At 30.2% G+C, this 21,541-nt stretch overlaps 1 protein-coding gene across 1 annotated transcript in view; it reads right to left on the bottom strand.

The window, feature by feature from the left end:
* Positions 1 to 21,541, bottom strand: part of LOC118195958 (midasin) — a 589,327-nt gene that overhangs the window by 81,352 nt on the left and 486,434 nt on the right. Inside the window, exons 67-77 of the mRNA XM_085823548.1 lie at positions 19,771 to 19,909; positions 15,991 to 16,100; positions 15,806 to 15,910; positions 14,557 to 14,679; positions 13,813 to 13,951; positions 11,785 to 11,831; positions 10,447 to 10,546; positions 6,338 to 6,446; positions 5,626 to 5,734; positions 4,751 to 4,866; positions 4,565 to 4,670 (exon numbers count right to left, since the gene is read on the bottom strand). Coding sequence (XP_085679674.1) covers positions 4,565 to 4,670; positions 4,751 to 4,866; positions 5,626 to 5,734; positions 6,338 to 6,446; positions 10,447 to 10,546; positions 11,785 to 11,831; positions 13,813 to 13,951; positions 14,557 to 14,679; positions 15,806 to 15,910; positions 15,991 to 16,100; positions 19,771 to 19,909 — 1,203 coding nt within the window. The remainder of the gene's footprint in view (positions 1 to 4,564; positions 4,671 to 4,750; positions 4,867 to 5,625; positions 5,735 to 6,337; positions 6,447 to 10,446; positions 10,547 to 11,784; positions 11,832 to 13,812; positions 13,952 to 14,556; positions 14,680 to 15,805; positions 15,911 to 15,990; positions 16,101 to 19,770; positions 19,910 to 21,541) is intronic.

Raw genomic sequence — 21,541 nt, 5'->3', positions numbered from 1 at the left:
GATACAATATTTTCTGCAGAAACGAATTCTGATGATTGGTTTATTGATAATGGGGCCTCGAAGCATGTCGTCAATAACAGGCACTACTTTATAGACTTCCTCATAGCATCACTGTGGCAAATGGAAAGTCATTACCAGCAATTGGAAAAGGCACCATCAAGATAATGACCATTGTAAATGGGATGAATCTAATAAAAAATTTTGAAAATGTTTGGTATGTTCCAGAAATAAGTAAAAATCTATTTTCTGTGTTAGCATCTCAAGATAGAAATCAAAACAGTGTGTTTGAATCAACATTTAAGGACTGCTATTTAAAAATAGATGGTGAAATAGTTCTGCATGGAACAAGAAATGCTGGTGGGGGTCTCTTCAAAGCCGTGATGAAGACCTTAGTTCCTGAAACTCACATTGACATCAACATGACTGAGAATAATGAATCAACTCTCCAACTTTATCATGAACGATGGGGTCATCAAGAGAAAAAGCATGTAAAGGCCATTGTAGAGAAAGAGTTGAATATTAAGATTAAGTCTGATATGAAATTATGTGAAGCTTGTGTATACGGAAAATCCCACCGTTTAAAGTTTGGAACCAGGAAAGCAGTTACAAAAGCTGGAGAATTGTTCTCGACAGATATTTGTGGGCCATTTGATCAGTCATTTAGGAAATACCGTTACTTTGCAATCTTCAAAGATGCCTACACCAAATTTCGATACTGTTTTTTCTTAAAGCACAAATCAGAAGTAAAAGATGTGCTTGAAAATTTCATAGCTCTCGCTAAGAACTTAGGGCATACGGTTAAAGAAATGCTCAGTGACAATGGTGGAGAATTTGACAACCAAGCCATTCGCAAGATCTTGAACAAGCATGGAATCTCCCAGAGGCTCACAGCTCCATATACACCAGAACAAAATGGCAGTGCTGAACGAGAGAACAGAACAGTCCTAGAAATGGCCAGAACTCTCAAATACTCGAATGAGGAAGTGGACTTTCCAGCTTTCCTATGGGCAGAGTTCGTCAGTACTTCAATTTATATATTGAATAGGACAGGCAAGTCTTCAGTTCCTAATTCAAGCCCTTATGAATTATGGATGGGAAAGAAACCAAGAATAAAACACATGCGCATCATTGGATCGACTTGCTATACTCATATCCCAGTTCAGAAGAGGAGAAAGATGGACAAAAGGGCAACTAAAGGCTATCTCCTTGGGTATGATGGAGATGAAAGGTACCACATTTACATCAAAGAAACCAGTACAGTAATCTGTTCCCGAGATGTCATATTTGAAGAGAAACCTTCCATGACTGGAAACATTATAACATTGCACCCACAACAAGTTTCTGGAAGAAATTCATCTCAAGATGATGAAGTTGAAAATAAAGTAATAGACGAAGGCCCTCAACAGGAAAAGAAGGAGGTGGAGGATATACCAGAAAAGGACACTCGACCCAGAAGACAAATTTCAGCGCTTAAGTGGACAAAGGATTATATCATGGAAAATTCAGAGATTTATGAAGAAAATCCACCAGAAATAAATGGAATTTCAAGTGGAATGCAGTGCAGCTGACAATCCGAGAAACAGAAATATGAAGGCTTAACACCCAAGAAAGCTTTCCAGAATGATCCTGAAACTTTAGAAGAGGCATTAACTAGTCCAGATGCAGAAAAATGGAAGTTAGCCATAGAAGAAGAGTTGGAAAATTTAAAACAAAATGAAACTTGGGACATAGTGCCTAGGCCAGAGGGAAGGAAAGTTGTGAAATGTAAGTGGGTCTTCAAGAGAAAACTTAACAAAGATGGACAAGTGGAAAGATATAAAGCTCGTTTAGTTGCTCGTGGCTACACCCAAGTCGAAGGAATTGACAGCATTCTCAGTTGAGCAAGACTGGCAGGTTCATCAACTTGATATTATTGCAGCCTATTTAAATGGAAGACTGAGTGAGACAATTTTCATGCAACAGCCACCCGTGAGTCTGCATGAGAAAACACACAGAGAAGTTTGCTTGCTAAAGAGAAGCCTTTATGGACTTCATCAGTCTGGGAGAGAATGGAATATGTGCCTCAATAAATTTCTGAAATCAACGAGCCTAACAAGATCCAGAGCAGATCCTTGTGTTTACTTCAATAAAGAAAAGGAGTTAATTGTAGGTGTGTATGTGGATGATCTTCTTGTAATGTCCAGCAAAGAATTCATCATTCAGGAATTTAAGGATAACTACATTTAAAATCAAGTTCTTGGGAGAAATACATCACCTTCTTTCAATTAGGATAAGAAGGGAAGATAGCTGTGTGACTCTTGACCAAATTGTCTATGCTAGTGAACTCTTGGAAACAACCAATATGCAAGATGCTAAAGGAGCATCAACACCATTAGATCCAGGTATGAAATATACAACAGCCGCTAAGGATAACATGTTGAACACTGAAGTAGCATTAAAATATAGGCAGGCTGTTGGAGGGCTCTTGTACCTAGCAGGAGGAACAAGGCCAGATTTAGCTTTTGCTGCTACTTACATGAGCCAATTCAATAATTGCCCAAGCAAGGAACATTGGGCTGGTGTACAACATATCCTTCATTACCTAAAACAGACCAAGGAATTAAAGCTGACTTTCCAAAGGACAGGAAAGAATTTGGAAGTGTTTTGTGATTCTGATTGGGCTGGTGATAAGATTGACAGACGATCATTTAGTGGCTATGTGGTGCTACTAGCAGGTGGAGCTGTCTCATGGAGCAGTAAGAAACAGCAGACAACTGCATTGTCAACAGTTGAAGCTGAGTACCTCTCAATGTGCCATGCAGCCAAGGAAGTACTGTGGTTCCAAAATTTTTTTTAAAGATAATGTGGGAGAACATTTTTTAAACCTTCCACAAAGCATATTTGTTGATAATCAGGGTGCCATTTCTTTAGCCATGTCACTTCAGAGCGTAACAAACATATTGAACTCAGGCTTTTTTTTTTTGAGAGAAAAGGTTGAAGAGAAGTTGTTAAACTTTACGTATGTGCCTTCCAGTTCAAATGCAGCAGACATGTTCACAAAGAGTGTGCAAAAGAAAGCCTTGTTCAATCAAAGGTTCTGTGTAGGACTGAGAGAAATTTAATCAAGGGGGAGTGTTGCAAATAACTTTTATTTGTGATTATATTTCCCATTTGTATTTTACAACATGTGTGGCAACATGCTTTTTATATTTTTTTTCTTGGCAACGTTTTTTTAGTTGTTGTCACTGTTTTACTTTAGCATGTAGAATTTACTGTACTTGTGCCATTTTGTGTTTCAATATATGTTAATTTAGATGAATCTCTGCTAATTTATTTGTCTCCATTCCTAATGTTAGACTTCATCAGTCCCATCTTCAGAAAAATATATCTTAAAATAATATTTGAAGTAGATCAATATGCTATAGGTACTTTAAGTGAAAGAACACTTAAAGAAAAGTATCGGATTTTTAATTAAAATATTAACATGAAATTAATGTAATTTACTCACCAATAGCATTAACACAGGCTTCAATTTTCAATTACCCTTTATTTAGTGAAAGGGCTGTGCCTTTACACAAACTGTTAAAATATAGCTTTATTGATATTATCTGCAGTCACATATCATATTTTGCATTTAATTTGTCTAATATTTTATCAATGTGTAATGGTAATTTTTTTTTTATAGATTTTGATTTGAAGTAAATACAAAGTGGCAGATTTTGTTATGTACAGTTGGCTTTTTTAATTTTCAGAGGTATAAATAATTTAAAATAATTAATTTTAGTGCCTCAGCTAATTGAAAATAAACAAAAACATAACTGATTTTGCCAGAAAATGGTGTCATATTGTTGTTAGACTCTTCTTGAAAATTTTGAGCCTGACAGTAATAATACAGCTTTTTCCTTATTAAAATTATCATTGTACTTCTATTATTTTTTTTATTTTTGCAAATTACTTTTCCAACTCAGTCTAGGTTCATTTAGTAGCTTTCATTAACTTAATTTAATTACTTTTAACAATGATTAAATTTCAGTTTTCTAGTTCATTCTTTGTCTGTTTAGTTTTCACTTAATTACATATATTAAGAAACAGATAAATTATACAGAATTAACATCAACTATGAATGGTTAGATGATTTATCTAACAGGAAGGCACAAATTAAAAAAAAAAAAAAAAAAAAAGCATAAATTTAGAAAACAAAATTACAATATAAGTAGATTAATATGAAAATAAAATAATAAACACTGAATAAAAATTAAATAAATATTGAATGTTTATTGTTTTGCTTTTTGTATTAACTTTTACTTCAGTTTTATTTTGAAAGTTCTTTCAGTTAGAATACTAGTTTAACAATCTTGGTTGATATTAATTCTATATATACTTTTGTAATTAAATCATTCTGCATGATATTAATAGCATTTATGAAAAATATTCTCCAGTTTTTGGGAGGTGTGGGCAAAAGAAATGATTACCGAGAAAAAAACTCTATTCTCGCCTCAATTTAAAATCATAAACATACAAGTATTTCTTTACAGAATAAAACAATAAAATTATCAACTAACTGACAAAATAAAAGGCTACATACTTCCCACTCCAGCATAACATTTTGTGGGGGTAGTACAGTTAAATTCTTTTTAACACCTAAAGTCTGTTGCTCCTTATTAAAAGCTGACAATGTTGCCAAAAAACACCTAGAAGTGTAATAATGATTTTAGAACAAATTCTGTCTTTTTAAAAAAGAGAATGAAACAAAATAACTTTTCAAACTTACCCTACAGAATCTACGTCCTTTGAAATCTTCACTATTTTTTGACGCTGCAATGTTATAAATTGCATTAAATGGCCGCTATAACCTTGAATTCTATGAATCATGTCAAGAGTCAGGTCCTTGAAGAAAAAACAAATACATTTTGGATAAACTAACAGCAAAATACATTATCATAATTCAAAGCTTGCATCCATCTTTTGCTATAAAACTTTAAAAATTATTTTTCAACATCAAATTATTATTTTATAAAAAGTCTTAATATCAGGTTAGACAAATATGCAAATAATATACAGCTATAAACACACAGCACACATACAAACAGATATATGTGATACTGTTTACAATAACTTTTTAATTAAAAGACTGCAATTTTCGTAATAAAATTTAAGTATAATAGAGTATCATGCAAAGGAAAAAGTTCTAAATGAAATTGGATGGGGATTAAACATTACACTTAAGTTTCTTTTAGACTGTCACAAACACTGTTTAGAATTTCTGATGATAAGAAAATATTACGAAAACAGAGCTGAAATGATATAATAATAATAATAATAGTAATAAAAAGATCACACTGTCTTAAAACACTGATAAATTTGGCCTTCTAATGAAACAAATTTATTATCATGCACAATATAATGCACAAAAGTACATGATGTAGTACATGTACTTTTGTACCTTTTTTAAAATTTTATTTTAATGTCTCAGATGCATAAATAATTCAATAAAATATATCAATAGCGATATGAAACTCTTAGACAAAGTATTTCACATTCAGTCACTTACTAATGACTTAAAAAAGGTGATAGAACAAGGAAACAATTTTAGATATTATTTTATTCTGAACTTTAGTTTTAGACATTATATCACTCTGGACTTACTTTGCATGGTGATTCCATAGATTTCTGAAGATTTGCATATTGAGCAATGTTTTTGTAAAAGTAGTGGCTTGTCTCAGATGATGATTTTAACAACAGTTCTTTGAATTTCCTAGATGTATTTATGAATAATTAGACAAAACATTAAGACATAAGACATCAGTTATGAAAAGAAATATATACATAAAGTATATATTTAAAGAAAGAAAGAAGAATAACCATCCAAATATATCAAAATTTAGGGAAGATTAAAATTATAGCTTGAAAATTTTAATCAAGAATATTACAGTTTATACTAACTTTTAAGCATGCTTATGTTGTTACAAATTTTCATAAATAAATTTAGGTTTTATGAAATAAAAATTATAAAATTAACCTCATTTATATATTTGGCATTAAATGTATATCATTTGCAAATGGAAAAAGACAGGATTTACAGATCAAAATTCCAAAAATCAGTAAAGCTACAAAATTGGCACATGCACTCATTTTTATCTTCAGTACTATGGTTTGGCTACATACACCTACTGTTATTACAAATCTTTCATGGTTAGGATGGCAGAGAGAGTACTTTCACAAGTAACTTTCAAAATGAAATTTACATAAGCTTCAATGAAAAAAATCTAATAAAAAATATTTAAAAACTAAACAAACAACAAATCTAATAAATTTAAAAATCTTAAATGTTGAACCAATTAATAATTCAGAGACTCACAAATCAATTTCCAAAACTTGTAGTGACAGTGGATCAAATGCCGGAATAGAGAATACTTCATTGATTTTTACTCGTTTTTGATAAATTTTTCCTTCCCTGAATGATAAACCTAAAACAAATTTTTTAAAAGAGTTCTAGTTATATATATGAGTAACAATTATTCTTTTTTTAGCGATAAAAATAATATTTGTTATATTTTATTTAATACAAAAGGTTAGGAAAAAACAACATACAGCAGAAATATACATATATCCAGTTAAGGCATAAACCATAAAGAAAGTTTTATTACTTAATAATGAATATTTTATTTATATGCATGTATTTTACTTATTTTATGCAAGCTTAATAATATTCTTATATGGATCCTTAAGACATTTGCAATATTCTATACTCTTGTTTATAATATTGCAGAACAAAAACTGAAATCAAAATTAAAGGGTGCCAAGAACATAAAATGATTATTATCGATTTTAGTTCTTACATATTTCTCCATCACCCATCTTCAAATTTTCGATAAATAAAAATTGATATAATTTTTTTCTTAAAAAAATTTGAAAGCATTCAGATTTTACATTACTCCCAAAGGGACTTTTTTTTAAACCTTTTTTGTGTTATCTTTATTTATCAAATATCATGTTCTTTGTACTTAAACCATAAAGTTCAATTCAAGAGTAATATCGCAAAATAATTTTAAAATGAGAATATCTTGAGAATTTCAATTACACAGTCTTGCGTGCTGGAGATAAAAATGCTTTTTCTGTACAACATTGCCATTGTTCACTTTGAAATCCTTGAGTTTGTTAAACAAAACTTCGTTAAAGTTTTACAAATTATGAAATTGATAATAAAACAATTTTCATATTAGGGCTTCCAGATGACCATATTCGGTGGAAGATTACGTTATTCAAAATTCAATGGCTCTAGGTACCGTTGTTTTATCACAGTGTGAGAACATACATACATTTATGAAGATTCTTCATTATTTAATTTTTTTAAATATAATGCAGGGCGAAAATATTTGGTAGCAACAATTTGAAAAGTGAACTGACATTTAAAGTTTTTAACGCAAAATACAAAAACAAAATTAATAGCCCTTCTGGGCTGGTACCCTTAGGGCCAATAATGTGATTTAACACCAGTAATGAATAAGTGCCACATTAAAACATGCTCATAAGATCTTCACTTTGGTTTCATACATATCTGATCCTCAAGAAGTCAGTTTAATTTTTCCAAAGAAAGAAAAAAGTTAATAGCTATTTCTTTATTTTTCTCCTTATATTTTGAGATAGGGAGCTTTCTACAGAACAGCAAGCAGTGGGGTATTTTCAAAGTTAATTTATACTAATACTGCACTGCCGCATTGAATAGTGCTAATTTTAATGGCACTTTTCCTATAAAGTGGCATCAGTTAAAAATGCGGCACTTATTTTTGGGCCACCAATTGTCGCCAAGTATAAAATTATGAAATAATAATAGAGTTTAAAAGACTAAAAAAATTACTTCTGTAAAAAGTAATTTTTTAAAAAATTTCATAATTCTTAAGGAAAGAACAGTTTTCTTTTTAATTTTTTAATCTAGAGTATTCTACACATAAATAAAAAATGACAAAATGAAATTTAATCTAAACAAATGACATACAGAATATACTACACATAATAAAACAAAACGAAATTCAATCTAAACAGGTGGCATAAAATTACAAATATCATTCAGTATTAAAGAAAAAATGTCAGTTTTTGAATATAACTGACACCGCATAAATTGGATCAAATCTGAGTCTAAATGGTAGGAAGCAGTGCCCTGCTGAAATTTATTTTTCCACTGCCCACCAATTGCTGCACAGTTTGGGTATGGCATCCAGTTTTGGAGGTTTACAAAATTATAACTGTGATTCACAGTGAAATATTCAGCATTTCTTATTACCTTTTTAGCAGTCTGAAAACATTATAGTGCCATCTGCGATGTTTTCCTGAATGGCAGTCATCAGTATTGTAGCACAATGACCAGGCATGGCGACCAGAAAACATTCTTTGCTTCCCTGGCATAAAGTCCTGAATACTCATTGTTCCAGAAGAACATATTCAATGGTTTTTTTTTCTTTTTGTGAAAAGATTTTCGTCGATTTCTACGATTTTGTTGGTTCTGGAGATTTTATTTCTTTTGCGAGATATCAAACTATTTGCACATACCTTCCTCAAGTAGTTATTTGAATGTCCTGTGCTACTATGGCTGATTTCTAACTAAAGTTGGCAAAATTTAATTGATGACAATTCCTGACAATGCAGATAGATAAAACGAACGGTACTGAGAAAGGAAAGATGCGAACCTTCAAACCATGCTTTGATTCTCAATCCTTTTTTTTTCACAGCAGGAACGTATGTAGCAATACATAACTTCACTGAATGATTTTGAGAATAGAGTAAATTGCTATAAATTATTCCTTTGTCCTGAAGAAATCTTATGGCAACCACTTCATGATTAGGTAATACTAAAATTATGTAGTCTATTGTACTAAACAAAATGGCGAAATATGGCAAAAAAGAAACAACATATGATAATATTTCAAACGAGAACTGGAAATCTCGAGCCACAATATTTGCTGTGTTATTGTAGCATTGTTTTTTTTCTCATTTTTCTTTAACCGACGCTGCTTCTAATGCAATAGTACCACTTTAATAATTGCTATTGAATTTGTCAGCTAATTTCAAAGATTGAACTCATATTTATTTAAATACTTTATGTACTATTCCTAAAATTTGTACCTGTCAGTTAATTCCAAAGCTTGAACTTATATTTATTTAAGGGGACATATGACATAAAAATTTTGAAATTTTCGATTTTGAGCTAATAAAATAAAGTATCCTGAGATGATTCTAAAAATATATAATTCATGCAGGTTTTGAAATTTTAAAAGACCGAAACCTTTCATTACAAAATGTAAACAACCATTAGGAAGTCCACCAGTTCAGAAGGGACAGATGTCTGGTATGGCCACAATAAAGCTATATCAGGTGGTCAAAATTATGTTCATAAACAATCTTTGCGAGAACCTGTTTTATTAACTATTAAAATTGTTTTTATAAGTCTCTCTGGCAAAAAAACTACTGTCAAATTTCATTTATGGAAGAAATGAAAATTTGAATGAAAGTTTTAATAATTGCATCTGGAAGAATATAATGTTTATGACCATTAGTTTTGGATATATTAAATACTATTTTTTATATGTTTTTCAAAACATATTACTAATTTTTTTAATAGTTTTCTTTTTAAGTAAAATGTAAAATACTACTTATTATTCTTAAATGATATGTTTTTAACCATCATGCAACATTTGACGGAGTTTGGTGCAGTATTCTATAAGAAAAGTGCACCAAACTAGCACACTGTCACAAAAGATTTGTCAAAAGTAAGAGAAATTAAACAATTTGTTTTTTAAAAAAACATTAGGCTTTTAATTTATATTGTATTTCTTTTATATAATCTACAATCTGTCTATTTGAAATGAAAAAAAGAATCTAGAGTGTAAGTTTATTTTGAGAAAATATATACCCTAAAAACTTTTGTCTCGAAATAGTGGCATTTCATCTGTCGAGATGTCACATGTCCAAATATTTTATGCTCTATACCCATAATTTGTACCTGTTGATTATCTAATTAAATAAACAGTGATCGCTTTCTTTACACATTCCATTGGGATGCTTGGTGCCAATTTTGTGGCACCAGAAATTTTCATGGTCAAAAGGAAAATAGAAAAATACCCCGATTGCAAAATCTTATTAAACACTGGCCAGAAGTATTTCAAAGTCAATTGAAGCAACAGAAATCTTTCAAGAAGTTAGAGAATAAATTTGTGAAATCTGAACACTAACTGAAGATTTAATAATTAGCAAATATGATTAAAGTCAGGAAAAATAATAGATAGGTTCTTCAGCCATGAATAAAAAAAGATACATTAAATGAACAGTTTAATGTGAAGTGCTTTTTTTTAGTTTACATGTAACAACAGCTATGCATTTTAATACATAATTTTATTACAAATATAACATGTATTATTTTCTACATTGTAAAACAATAATTCCAACCTGAATTAAAAATGCATAAAAACTCACCCATTACTCTCAGGTTTTTAAATAAAGTAGCAAGCATCTGTCTTTTAGTTTGTATATTCAGTAGCGTTTGTTTCTTTTCCCTTGATCTGGTGAGAACAGTCTAAAAATAACAATAGAATTAAGAGGGCTACTTCTTATCAGAAATGAAGTATTAAAGATAAAATAAATAAAAATTCATGGCAAAAGTGAGCGATGCATTAAATATCCTTCTGTTTCGTACATATTAAATTGAAAATATTTATTGAAACACACAAATATTTGATGAATTCCAGATCAATTAGTTCCCACAACCAAAGTTCTATTTAGTGCAAGATAATGTGTTTTAAACTTACATGTTCAAGGGTGAATAAAATAATCTGCTGAGGAGACAAGTTATATACTCTAAATAATGATCCATGCTTTCAATATTTCATTAATGTTTGATATCAATCTAATTATGCAGCTTTCAATTTATGTTTAATTACTATAGCAGCAAAAATATAATTATGCAAATTTTTATATGCAGTATTATTGACAAAACAGATAAAAGTATTTATTAAAATGAGATTTAGCAAAGATCATAAAATGATTTAGAAGGAAACTTTGTTAACAATATGCAATGAAAATTTGAAAATTCACAAAAAAGAACTGCTTATATATTTAAGCACATGTGTAAAATGTTAAGTAGTTAAAAAAAAAAAAAAAAAAAAAAAAGTGAAAAAATAATATTTGATGAAATTAAAATGTGGACAGTTAAAAATAACAATAAGCATTAAAATATATGTATTTTTAAAAAATATTTTTTTTTTCCTGATAAATGTAGAGCAATACTTTACAGAAAGAACAAATGAGAAGTGCAGTTTCACAAAAGCAGAGATGCATGGAGAAAATTTCTACAGAGTCCACCCTCAGCTATTGAGTCAATGAAGAAGAAAAATTGCAGTTTTAATACAGTACTGTATTCAGTTCACATTTATATAAACTACTTCGACTGTTTCAGAATTGAGCTAATACATTTTTAGTAATCTCAAAACCGGCTGATAACAATATGATAAATTTTCAAAGCAACAATAAATTTTAGTACCAGAGAAAATATGAACTTTTATTAAGAAGCCAAATATACCTAATAATTGAAAATAAACACTTTAATTTATAAGAAGTTCAAAATTTATAAAATGATATGCACATATACACGATATTAGAAAATTAAATTTCACAGTTTAATGAAAAGAAAGAAATTATTCATTTTTATAACATGTATTTATAAGCAGAAAGTATAACATAATGCTAAAATATTAATACATCATAGCACTTCTAAAAAACAAGAAGAGTTATAAAGAATGGTAAAGACTAATTTACCTTAACTGCATCAGACGTTACACTTTGCAGAGCTTCAATTATGTTTCCTTCAAAATGAAAGTATTTAAATTTTCAAAAAATTTTCTATGAAATTATTAAGTATGAGATATAAATTTAAAAAAAAAAAAAACACACACAATGAACTAAAAACTAGAGAATATGTTTTCAATAATCTTAAATTAATTTCTTCATTTTAAAATTACATAATATGTAAATGAAAATATTAAACATGGAATATGAAATAAAATTTGAAGAATGGCTCATGCAAGTTATTCAAATACAATCTGAACCTTCAATTATTTCACATTTAGATACTCTGAATAGCATAAAATTGGCAAATGGGGAAAAAAAAAAGTCTTCATGCACAAATAATTTAATATAAGCAATACCATTTTATTTTGGAAATAATGACTACAAGTTAATTTTTATAAAAATAAAATTAACTTATAAAACTAAAACTATTAATTTTTAAACATTAAAAGTTCTGATGACTAATTATTTCATATATAGGGTGATTCACTACTCATTGATAAACTTCAAAGTATATTCCAGCATACTATAGCGGATATTTTTGGCACAGTAATGTATGGGCATAAATGGTGCATTCAGGCACAAATCCAAAAAATAAAACACCAAAGAAAATTAAATTATTTACATACAGCATCACTGAAAATGTTTAATTACAGAACTGGTTTCAATAATTACTCAAAATTATATCTACCAACAGTAATATAAGCTTGGCAGCATTGACAGAGTGACTTATGTACAGTTTCAAAGATGTCAAGTGTTCCTCACACATATTCAAGTGATGAAGTTCTCAACAATGTCAACAAGTTTCTCATACATGGCCTTGAAATATTAAGTAACTGAGGCTCAATAAATCGAACAATAACGGCCCACCATGGCTAATCCATTGCACTCCAAAAGTGGCATCCAAGTAATTACATAAATCACTAGTGAAATGGGATAGTGTCCCAATCATGCTGAAATTATAACTGATTAGAAATGGCAATTGGAACATTTTTAAGCTGTATCATGTTGGTAATAGATGTGAGCCAAACAAGAAGTCATTCACAATACCTGCCCACACTTTTGCATAGATGTGTAGTGTGTGGGTGCTTTCTGCAAAACAATTATGCACATTGAAAACACCTCATGTATAAAAAATTTACTTGACTGTGAACAGCACATGAGCCAGGAAGTCTGGTTATAATGCACTTTGAAGCAAAAACCACTGGCTGAATGCCACATACAGCAAGTAATCTTCCATTATCAAAGCTTAAGTTCTTTGAAAATGGAATGGGTGTAATTCTTTGTTTTACTATCTCCAAATATTAAGATGAACTCAGACCTATGCAATCTGCAGCAGTTCTTTTAGTTGATTTTTATCTTCTACAAATTTCAAGATGAGTTTGTGTCCAAATGTAACACAGACGTCCCTTGACAAACTTACTGTACATGGCATCGAAGAAACCAGTTTCACAAAGCTGACTGTGTAACAGCTCAAACATTCTGTAGTTCAGAATTTGCTCATTGAGAAAATGTTTTTGTTACATTCATAGCACTGCTTTGGATTGCCATCTGCAGCACTGTCCATTAGATTTCTGTCTGCCGGCTCAGCACTCATTAGGTCTCTTATTATGAGTAATAACAACATTTGCATCCGCAGATGCATAGTAAGCCACCTGTTGCCCTCTACTGGCAACAACTAATCACCCCATGGATATACAATATTCAATTAAAAACATTTGCTCAAGTATTAGCATTTTTCAGTCTCAGAGTCTTTCTTACATTTATTATACATTTATATAAATCTATATAAAACTTAAGTGTGCACAATTATTGAATAAATGAATTTTGAACCGTAATTAAACAGATAAAAAGCTTTGAATGAAAGATACCCAAGTACAGTACAGTAGAACTGCTTTCGGTGAAACATGGGATGCTGGATAATAATTAATTAATCAAAGACACAGAACTTAAATTCTCCTAAAAATCAAAGAAAATGAAATTTCCTATGAAACTTACCACACAAGTCATTTAATCTATTAATATGATCAATAACTGGGAAATTGTTAGACACCCTTTCAGACAATTTCTTAGCTTTCTTGTGATACATAGGTAACTTTCTGAACAAAGTTTCCTTTCGTTCAGCTACTAACTTAGGCTGAAAGTAATGATACAAATGGTTAAAATCTGAAGGAATAGCAAAAACAGAAAATAAACATGAATCAATATTTAGTGTCAATAAAAATGTGTTTTCTTTCTTTGCATTGCTAGAAACTTTTTAATGACTTTTTAGAAATTCCTCAAGAAAATTAATTAGCAAGCTTTACAAATTGATTAATGGAACACAAGTGAAAAATAAAAATAATATTACATCTAGACTACAACAATAAAACTGCTAGATACCTTAAACGTCATAATAACTTACTGAATTTTATTCAAGTTAATGTTATGCATAAGCTATGAATTTGAAATGTTCAATAACTTGACAAATTTCATACGGGGCCCCTTTCTTACCATCACATGACAACACTAAGGCAAAATTTGTTCAATTAGACAATATTGATCATGCACAGAAGTTCACATTTTCACACTTTACATAATTCATAAAACACATTTTCAGTTCAAATTTAACAAACAAGGAAATGATATTTATAAAACAAAATATTTATGTCCTTTTCACATAAAACAGGCAAATGGGACTATTATGCAAATAAGCAATTTATTAAAACACATGTTATTTTCCAAACTTAAAAATTGACTTACTAGTTTTGTTTGAGAAGACATGAAATCTTCAGGCTTTATATCCAATGACCAAGGGCTGCTTTCAGATTCATTCATTTTTGAAGGAAGAGTAAAAAAGTTCCTGGCTGGTTTTTTAATCGCATCCTGAGTTAAAAACAAAAACAAAAGGGAAATAAAAGATATTATTAAGAATGTATTTAGTACTATAAAAGTACATATAGATAAATTTTATTATGGCATTATCTCACATACACTATAGGGCCCACCAGCGGCCGAGCGGTAAAGTCGCTGAACACTGGTAGTTCGGTCCAAGGTTCAAATCCCGCGAATGGGCTGGCTGCATGGGCGTTTTCGTGGTTTTCCCCATGTGTAACGTGTATACGAGCCAGTTTCCCTTAGAAAGTCCTCCACGAAGGCATCCCTCCTCTTAGGCAGATAGCCCTCGAGGCTTTGCCATAATCACACCCACACACACACATACACTATAAACACTAAATAAAATGTTTTATAACAATGTGACTGTTAATGAAAACAATAAGTTCGAATGGCTTCGTATGAGATTTTCTGAGACTTGTTGATCATTTAAAGTACTAAGAGATAGACCATTATTTGTGTGCCAATGGCAATAAAATAATAAAAAAATTCTGAAATAGTTAAAAATGCACTATATTAAAAAATTACAATTTCTGTTTGCTAATTATCTTGTCTTTAGCACTTTTAATGTTTCTCCTATTAAAGAAACTCAAAAATTCTTTTTAAATGATGAATTAGACTTTTCTAAGGTTGCCTCTGTTTTATAAAATCTGATAATGCTTGTGTCATAATCAAAATGCTTGTGTTTACTCATAAAGTGTTAAATTAAGAGCGTGAATCAAATCAAGAAAGTATAAAAGGTAGAGAAATACTTTCTCGATTATTATACAGTTATTATACGAGATGCATGCATATGTACAATACATTTTCATGACAAAATAAGCCTATCTATAGTACATATCCATATCAGTAGCCTGAAATATAGACTTTAAAAATATTTAAAAAAGGAAAGGAAAAACATTATATATGAGGAATATCTTTTTACTTATTTCTCATACTAATTTTAGACCTTATTTATTTATTTTCATACAATTACTGAATAGTCTGTATTAATAATCAAAATACAGTTATGTTGATTTTCAAAAATTTACAAAATAAAAAAGTACAAATAGTATGTTAAACATTTCTCAGAAATTTAAAGCAAATTTTCATAACATTATAAAAGAAGATACTTCACCTCAAATGTTTTTATATGCTTTATAATATAACGATGCGATTTTTCCACAGACTGTTTCACAGAATAGAAGTTCATATCATTCCATCGAGCTATTTTTACATAATCCTGAAAATATAAATGAATATTAGTTTTTTATATTTTAAAGGGAAAAAGCAGTTTTAGTAAATGCAGCATGATAAACTCACCTTCATTTCTTTTTCTATCGGCTTTCTTAACTGAGCAATGTGATTACTAACACTTGGTAAAAACTGTATATAATATGAATATACATTGTAAACAATCTCAGCCAAATCTTCTAAAAAGGATAATAAAAAACATATATAAGAAAAACACGATGGTACTGTTTATAATAAAAAAGAAAAAAAGCCTCATCCCACTAAATTTTAGTTTTACTTTTTGTCGTTTTACATTCTTTGATAAATTTACCTTACTTAAAAACCAAAATACAGAAATGAGAAAAGACATGCGAGCTGGGGGGGGGGAGGACGGTTCTCTCTCAAAAAATTTATATTTTACTTCAGAAAATCAAAAACATTCATTTCATTTTCTACAACAATGTAATCAATTTGAATGGTTGTACATTTTATGCAATGGTTACAATTAAATATTTTGCAATTATATAGACAGCTGAACTTTGAATTACATACGGTTCAGGAGTGCTAACTGCATGAATGGAAATCTACAAATAATTTTTGTCACACTAGAAACAGCTTATTGCTGAGCAGAAGTCTTGATAAAAGGAATACAGTCAAAAGTCTTTAATCCGGACGTCCATAATCCGGAATAATCTATAATCCGAACCTCAAAGCTACAAACTTTCTGTGCATGCATAAACGCATAATGCATTCAATGTAATGTTTAATGTGTTTACATTTAACGCGCATAATGCGTTTAATGTATAACGGACGGTATAAGCTAAGTTAAAATTATCTATTTCAGTTAATGTTGCAGATTGCGTTGTTCCATAATCTTCGATCTAACTTATTATTTTTTGCAGACTGTTAGAGCAATTTTATAAAAGTAAGCCTGAACTTTCGATTATGTCAAATAGAATTTCCAATTCTGGAGCTGCCAAAGGATCTACAAAGCGAAAGTATGTTTCATTGTCCATCAAACAAAAAGTGGAATTGCTGCAAAAAATGAATAAAGGCATGAAGAAAGTGACAGAGAGGTTAGTGAAAGCGAAAAAATTTCGATTGACAAGTTAGTCGGTATTCTCGGCACAGCAATTACAGGACTTGAACAGCGGAACTTTGTAACTGAACAAGAAATTATGTCTGTTTATAGAATTAAAGAGAAAGTATTAGCACATAAAATGAAGCAACTTAAACAACTTACATTGAAAGAAATGTTTAATAAAGTAAACAAATAAATATTAAGCTTTTTTTTTGTAAATTTTGATATCCTTTAGATCATAATTGCTCTTTATTTCATAAATTGCAGTTTCATATTTTTAATTTTATAATTTCTGCATGCCATCTTACCAGATTTAAACTGATGATCTATAATGCGGAAAAACCGATAATCCGGAATCACCGAAGTTCTGACCAGTCCGGATTAAAGACTTTTGACTGTATTAGATTAATATATATTTTGAATGCTACGCATATTATAACACATTTTAATAAATAATAAATACTTAAACAGTATTGTACAGCATTTATGAATATCAAAACTTTACTGTATATTTCTGCATATAAGATGATTTTGATGGATGATATTACAAACAAAGACAAATGTTTTCCCTAGCTGGTTTATGGGATTTAGAAATAATTTAATCACAAATATGGAAATTAAATGCATCCTTTTAAATATTATAAATTAAATAACTAAAAAATTACTACTTTATTTCAATAAATCCTAATTGCATTGATCCAGTTTCTCAATAACGGTATTTGACTTGAAATATTTCTAACAGTTCCTAGATGACTTTCAGCGGGAGGCAGTCTGCATGAATAACAGGACTCTCTGTTTCAACTTTAACATAATCATCACCTTCTAGATAATATCACCTTCAGTTCTGTTCATAACATTGCTGATGCACCATTTTTGAATGACTGGATGACCATTTTCATTACTGAATGTACTTTTCATTGAGAAAAAAGTGAAGAGCAGCCATCAGTTTGTTATAATGTTCACGGAAAAAAAAAAAAAAAAAAAAAAAACTTTTAGATTAAAACTATCAGAGTAAGTAGTCCTTTATCTGTTTAGACAGGTTTCACCATATAGAAGGAATTCACACGTGAGGGAGGACTCTTTTATGCCTGCTTGAGGATGGTTAACCATCTGAAAAACCACAGTAAAATTCACCTGTCAAAGCAGGCGAATTTTAGCACCTACGTGATATGCATCCAAATGTTGGGAGAATTGAGAAAGACTATTCTCATTTCAGCTTTTAGTGATAGACAAGTACTTTTTTCTCTATTACTGAAAAGGCAAGGAAAAACTTGGCCCTTACCTCCAGCTTGTCAGATAGATCTAGCAAAGTTAGGCAACTAATTTTTTGCACTTTTGACAATATATAACTGAATTTATAGAATGATTTTAAATCTGGGTTATATGCAGATTTTTTTATCTTAACAGAAATTTTGCAGCAAAATCTTAACTCTGGCTTAAATTGACCAATACAGAGCAGGTTATCTGTTTACAATATGAACTATCAGCCTATCATGGTTTATAATATACAAAATGCTATAGCTGTTGCACGTATAAAAAATTACACACATACCAAAAAATAAAACAATAATGTGTAATATTTCTTTTTTATAGGTATAAATATTCATGCACTGATCACAATATATGAATACTTTAAAATGTAAAGATAAATATCATCAAAATAATTACTTTGATGAGGCCTACATACTACTATAATCATGCCTTATCAATCCTCATAAAAATTTATAGGTAATGCCTTAATTTATATTTTCTTCGAATGTTAAGATTTTCCTTTTTCTTAGGAGTAATTCCAGCATAACTAGGTATATTTCACTTCAAACTTATTGTTAACATCTACAGAATTATGCCAAACATCGAAAGACAGCTGAGAAGTATGGGAGATCACATTTTACTCCAGTGCAAAATTTACTGGACTGAAAAACTGTTAAGATGGTACATGCAAATGAGGTTTTAAGCAGATATCCCCAATACCTAAGCTCACTACAATATTAGCAACTGGAGACAGTTAAGAAATTTTTACAGCAGCATTCAGTTAATTTTGTACAGATATAATTTACCTTTTATGTTCGTTTACATTCCTCACAGTGCTGATGACACCATGTAGTTTGGTACGCTTTATTTGATTACGGCACTATCTGTACACACATAAGCTATCTACCTAAGGGTAAGAATGCCTTCATGGAGGATTTCTACGGAGAAATGGCTCTACACACATTACATATGGGGAAAACTACAAAAACCATGCATATAGCCAACCTGTCTGCTGGGATCAGAAGCCAAGAAACAAGTTAACTACCAGTTTTCAGTAAATTTACTGCTTACTATAATCCTTACACTTAGCCAGTGGTGGGCTACAGCCCCATGTGAAATCTGGAAGAGTATGTATCAAAATGATTTTTAACTTATACATGTTTATATGTAGTTATGTTATGCATTTATGCTATAGTAGTAAAATAGATTAATACCTTGTTTTAATATATTCATTAAATACTTAATTTTTTTTTTAACTTTTGGGTTACTCATAATTACAGTTTTTTATCCACTATTTTTCAAATTGCTGTAAATTTGCAGAAATACTTTTAATGCATTTATTGAAAACATTTCATGTATAGGCAAAACTTACAGTTCAAACTCAACCAGGGGTTATGACTTCCCTTTGCTAGTTAACAAGTTTTATTTATTAAAAAGATAATTGAAATTATAATATTAAATGATAGATCCCTTTCATTTCTATTCCTAAGCAATGTTTATAACTTCTGATAATTTGGATATCAATGAAATACACTTACTGCAGTTCGAGATCCTATACTGAAGTAAGAATGTAAAAAGTATGCTCAATCTGGCAGGAAATTCACCCAATGGAGAATCTTCCAAACACTGCTGCAAAAGATTTATCACAGACATCTTTGTTTCTCCTTTTTCAGTGCTCTGAAAGAGACAAATTATAATTCAATGCATTAAATAACATATATATTTAAAAAATAACAAAAAACTAAGTAAAATTTTTTTAATGAAATTATGAATAAATACCTGTTCTGTGGTTAAAACTGATGTTAGGGTGAAATGAAAGAACGTCAATGTTTAGCAATACAGTTCTATTATTGACTAATTATTTACATAACGCTAAAAGCAAATCATTGAAGATTCAAATATGGAACATTTTTGAATGAATTTCTTGTTCTCAGTTACAACCCATAAAAATTAAGTTAAAATGTCAATTAAGAGAAAATATTAAGGAATTCATTTAATGTATATAATAGTTCACCGATGGTCTGTGAAAGCATGTTCATATGTATCAACATGTAAAGTTAAACTTATAAGGATCAGCTATAGTGAAAGAACTCAATATATTAATATATGAAACCCCACCATGTCAGTATATTAAAAAATACTGACATCAATAGATTGGCCTGAGTGATTTTGAAAAAACGCCTGCTTACCCCATTTTTTGTTGGCAACAATTACTGATTATTAAAATCAAACATTTTAATCTTGAACTAAAATCCAGCTTTTAATTTCAAAAGCGTAATAAAGTCTGAGATCCACTGCCAATTCCAGATTTTGGATTAGTTTAAATCTAACATGAAAGCATAGTAACATTGGGGCTTCACTATTATTTAGGTCAGGGGTTCTCAACCGGTGGTATGCAAAGAAGTAAAGTATTTTTAACTACTAAATTCAAAAATTGAAACCCAACATCCTGAATGAGTTTTTTCTCTAGCACTCGTAAATTTATGTGATCTGAGCTTTGTTCAAGAGTAGTAGTACTCTGTAGTGGTCGTACTAAAGGTTTTCAATTTTTGTTTAGATGGTATGCGTTAGTCAAAAGGTTGAGACCTGCTGATTTAGATCAAACATAAGAATGCTAACACCCAACAATGTCAGAACAGGTGTGACCACACCAGGCAGCAGAATTTAGGGGTTCGCAAAAATTTTAGAATTTAGGACAGGCACTGAAAGCTGAATTTTTTAGAATTTAGTGACACACGGTAGTGAAATATGTAGCGCTGCACCCCATAACCACTCAAAATCCAAAAGTATGACTAATATCAATGTCAATCATTAGCCTGGAGGTGTTTGAAAGTGACATGCAGTAATCTCACTTAGATGGGAGAAAAATTGTATTTTATGACAAGTGCTTCTTTTTATTTAGCATTACTTTTTCTATTCCTAGATTTTAAAAGGAAAGGAGAGAATTTTTTTCATTATTTCATTTATTTTTTGGTTAGTTGTCTGGATATTAGATCATTTTGGATATTGGGCATTTGGATTTCTCTGCTCCTCTGTAGCATCTATGCTCATAAACTGGTTTCCAAAAGATTTCTTTGATCGCATTTGTAATCGAGCAAAAATCAAGTGCTCTGTGCTATACTACCGTGCAATATAGTATGTTAGCTACATACAGTACGAAGTCCATAATTCCGACTTGTCAGGACTTCAGCGATTCCGGATTATAGATCATCAATTTAAATCTGGTAAGATGGCATGCAGAAATTATACAATTAAAAATATGAAACCGCATTATGAACCGCATTTATGAAATAAAGAGCTATTATGATC

Source organism: Stegodyphus dumicola, chromosome 9, assembly GCF_044657685.1.
Source record: "Stegodyphus dumicola isolate Sdum_Otavi_A_Nest chromosome 9, ASM4465768v1".
Lineage (NCBI taxonomy): Eukaryota > Metazoa > Arthropoda > Arachnida > Araneae > Eresidae > Stegodyphus > Stegodyphus dumicola.
This window is presented reverse-complemented; position numbering and strand designations above follow the sequence as displayed.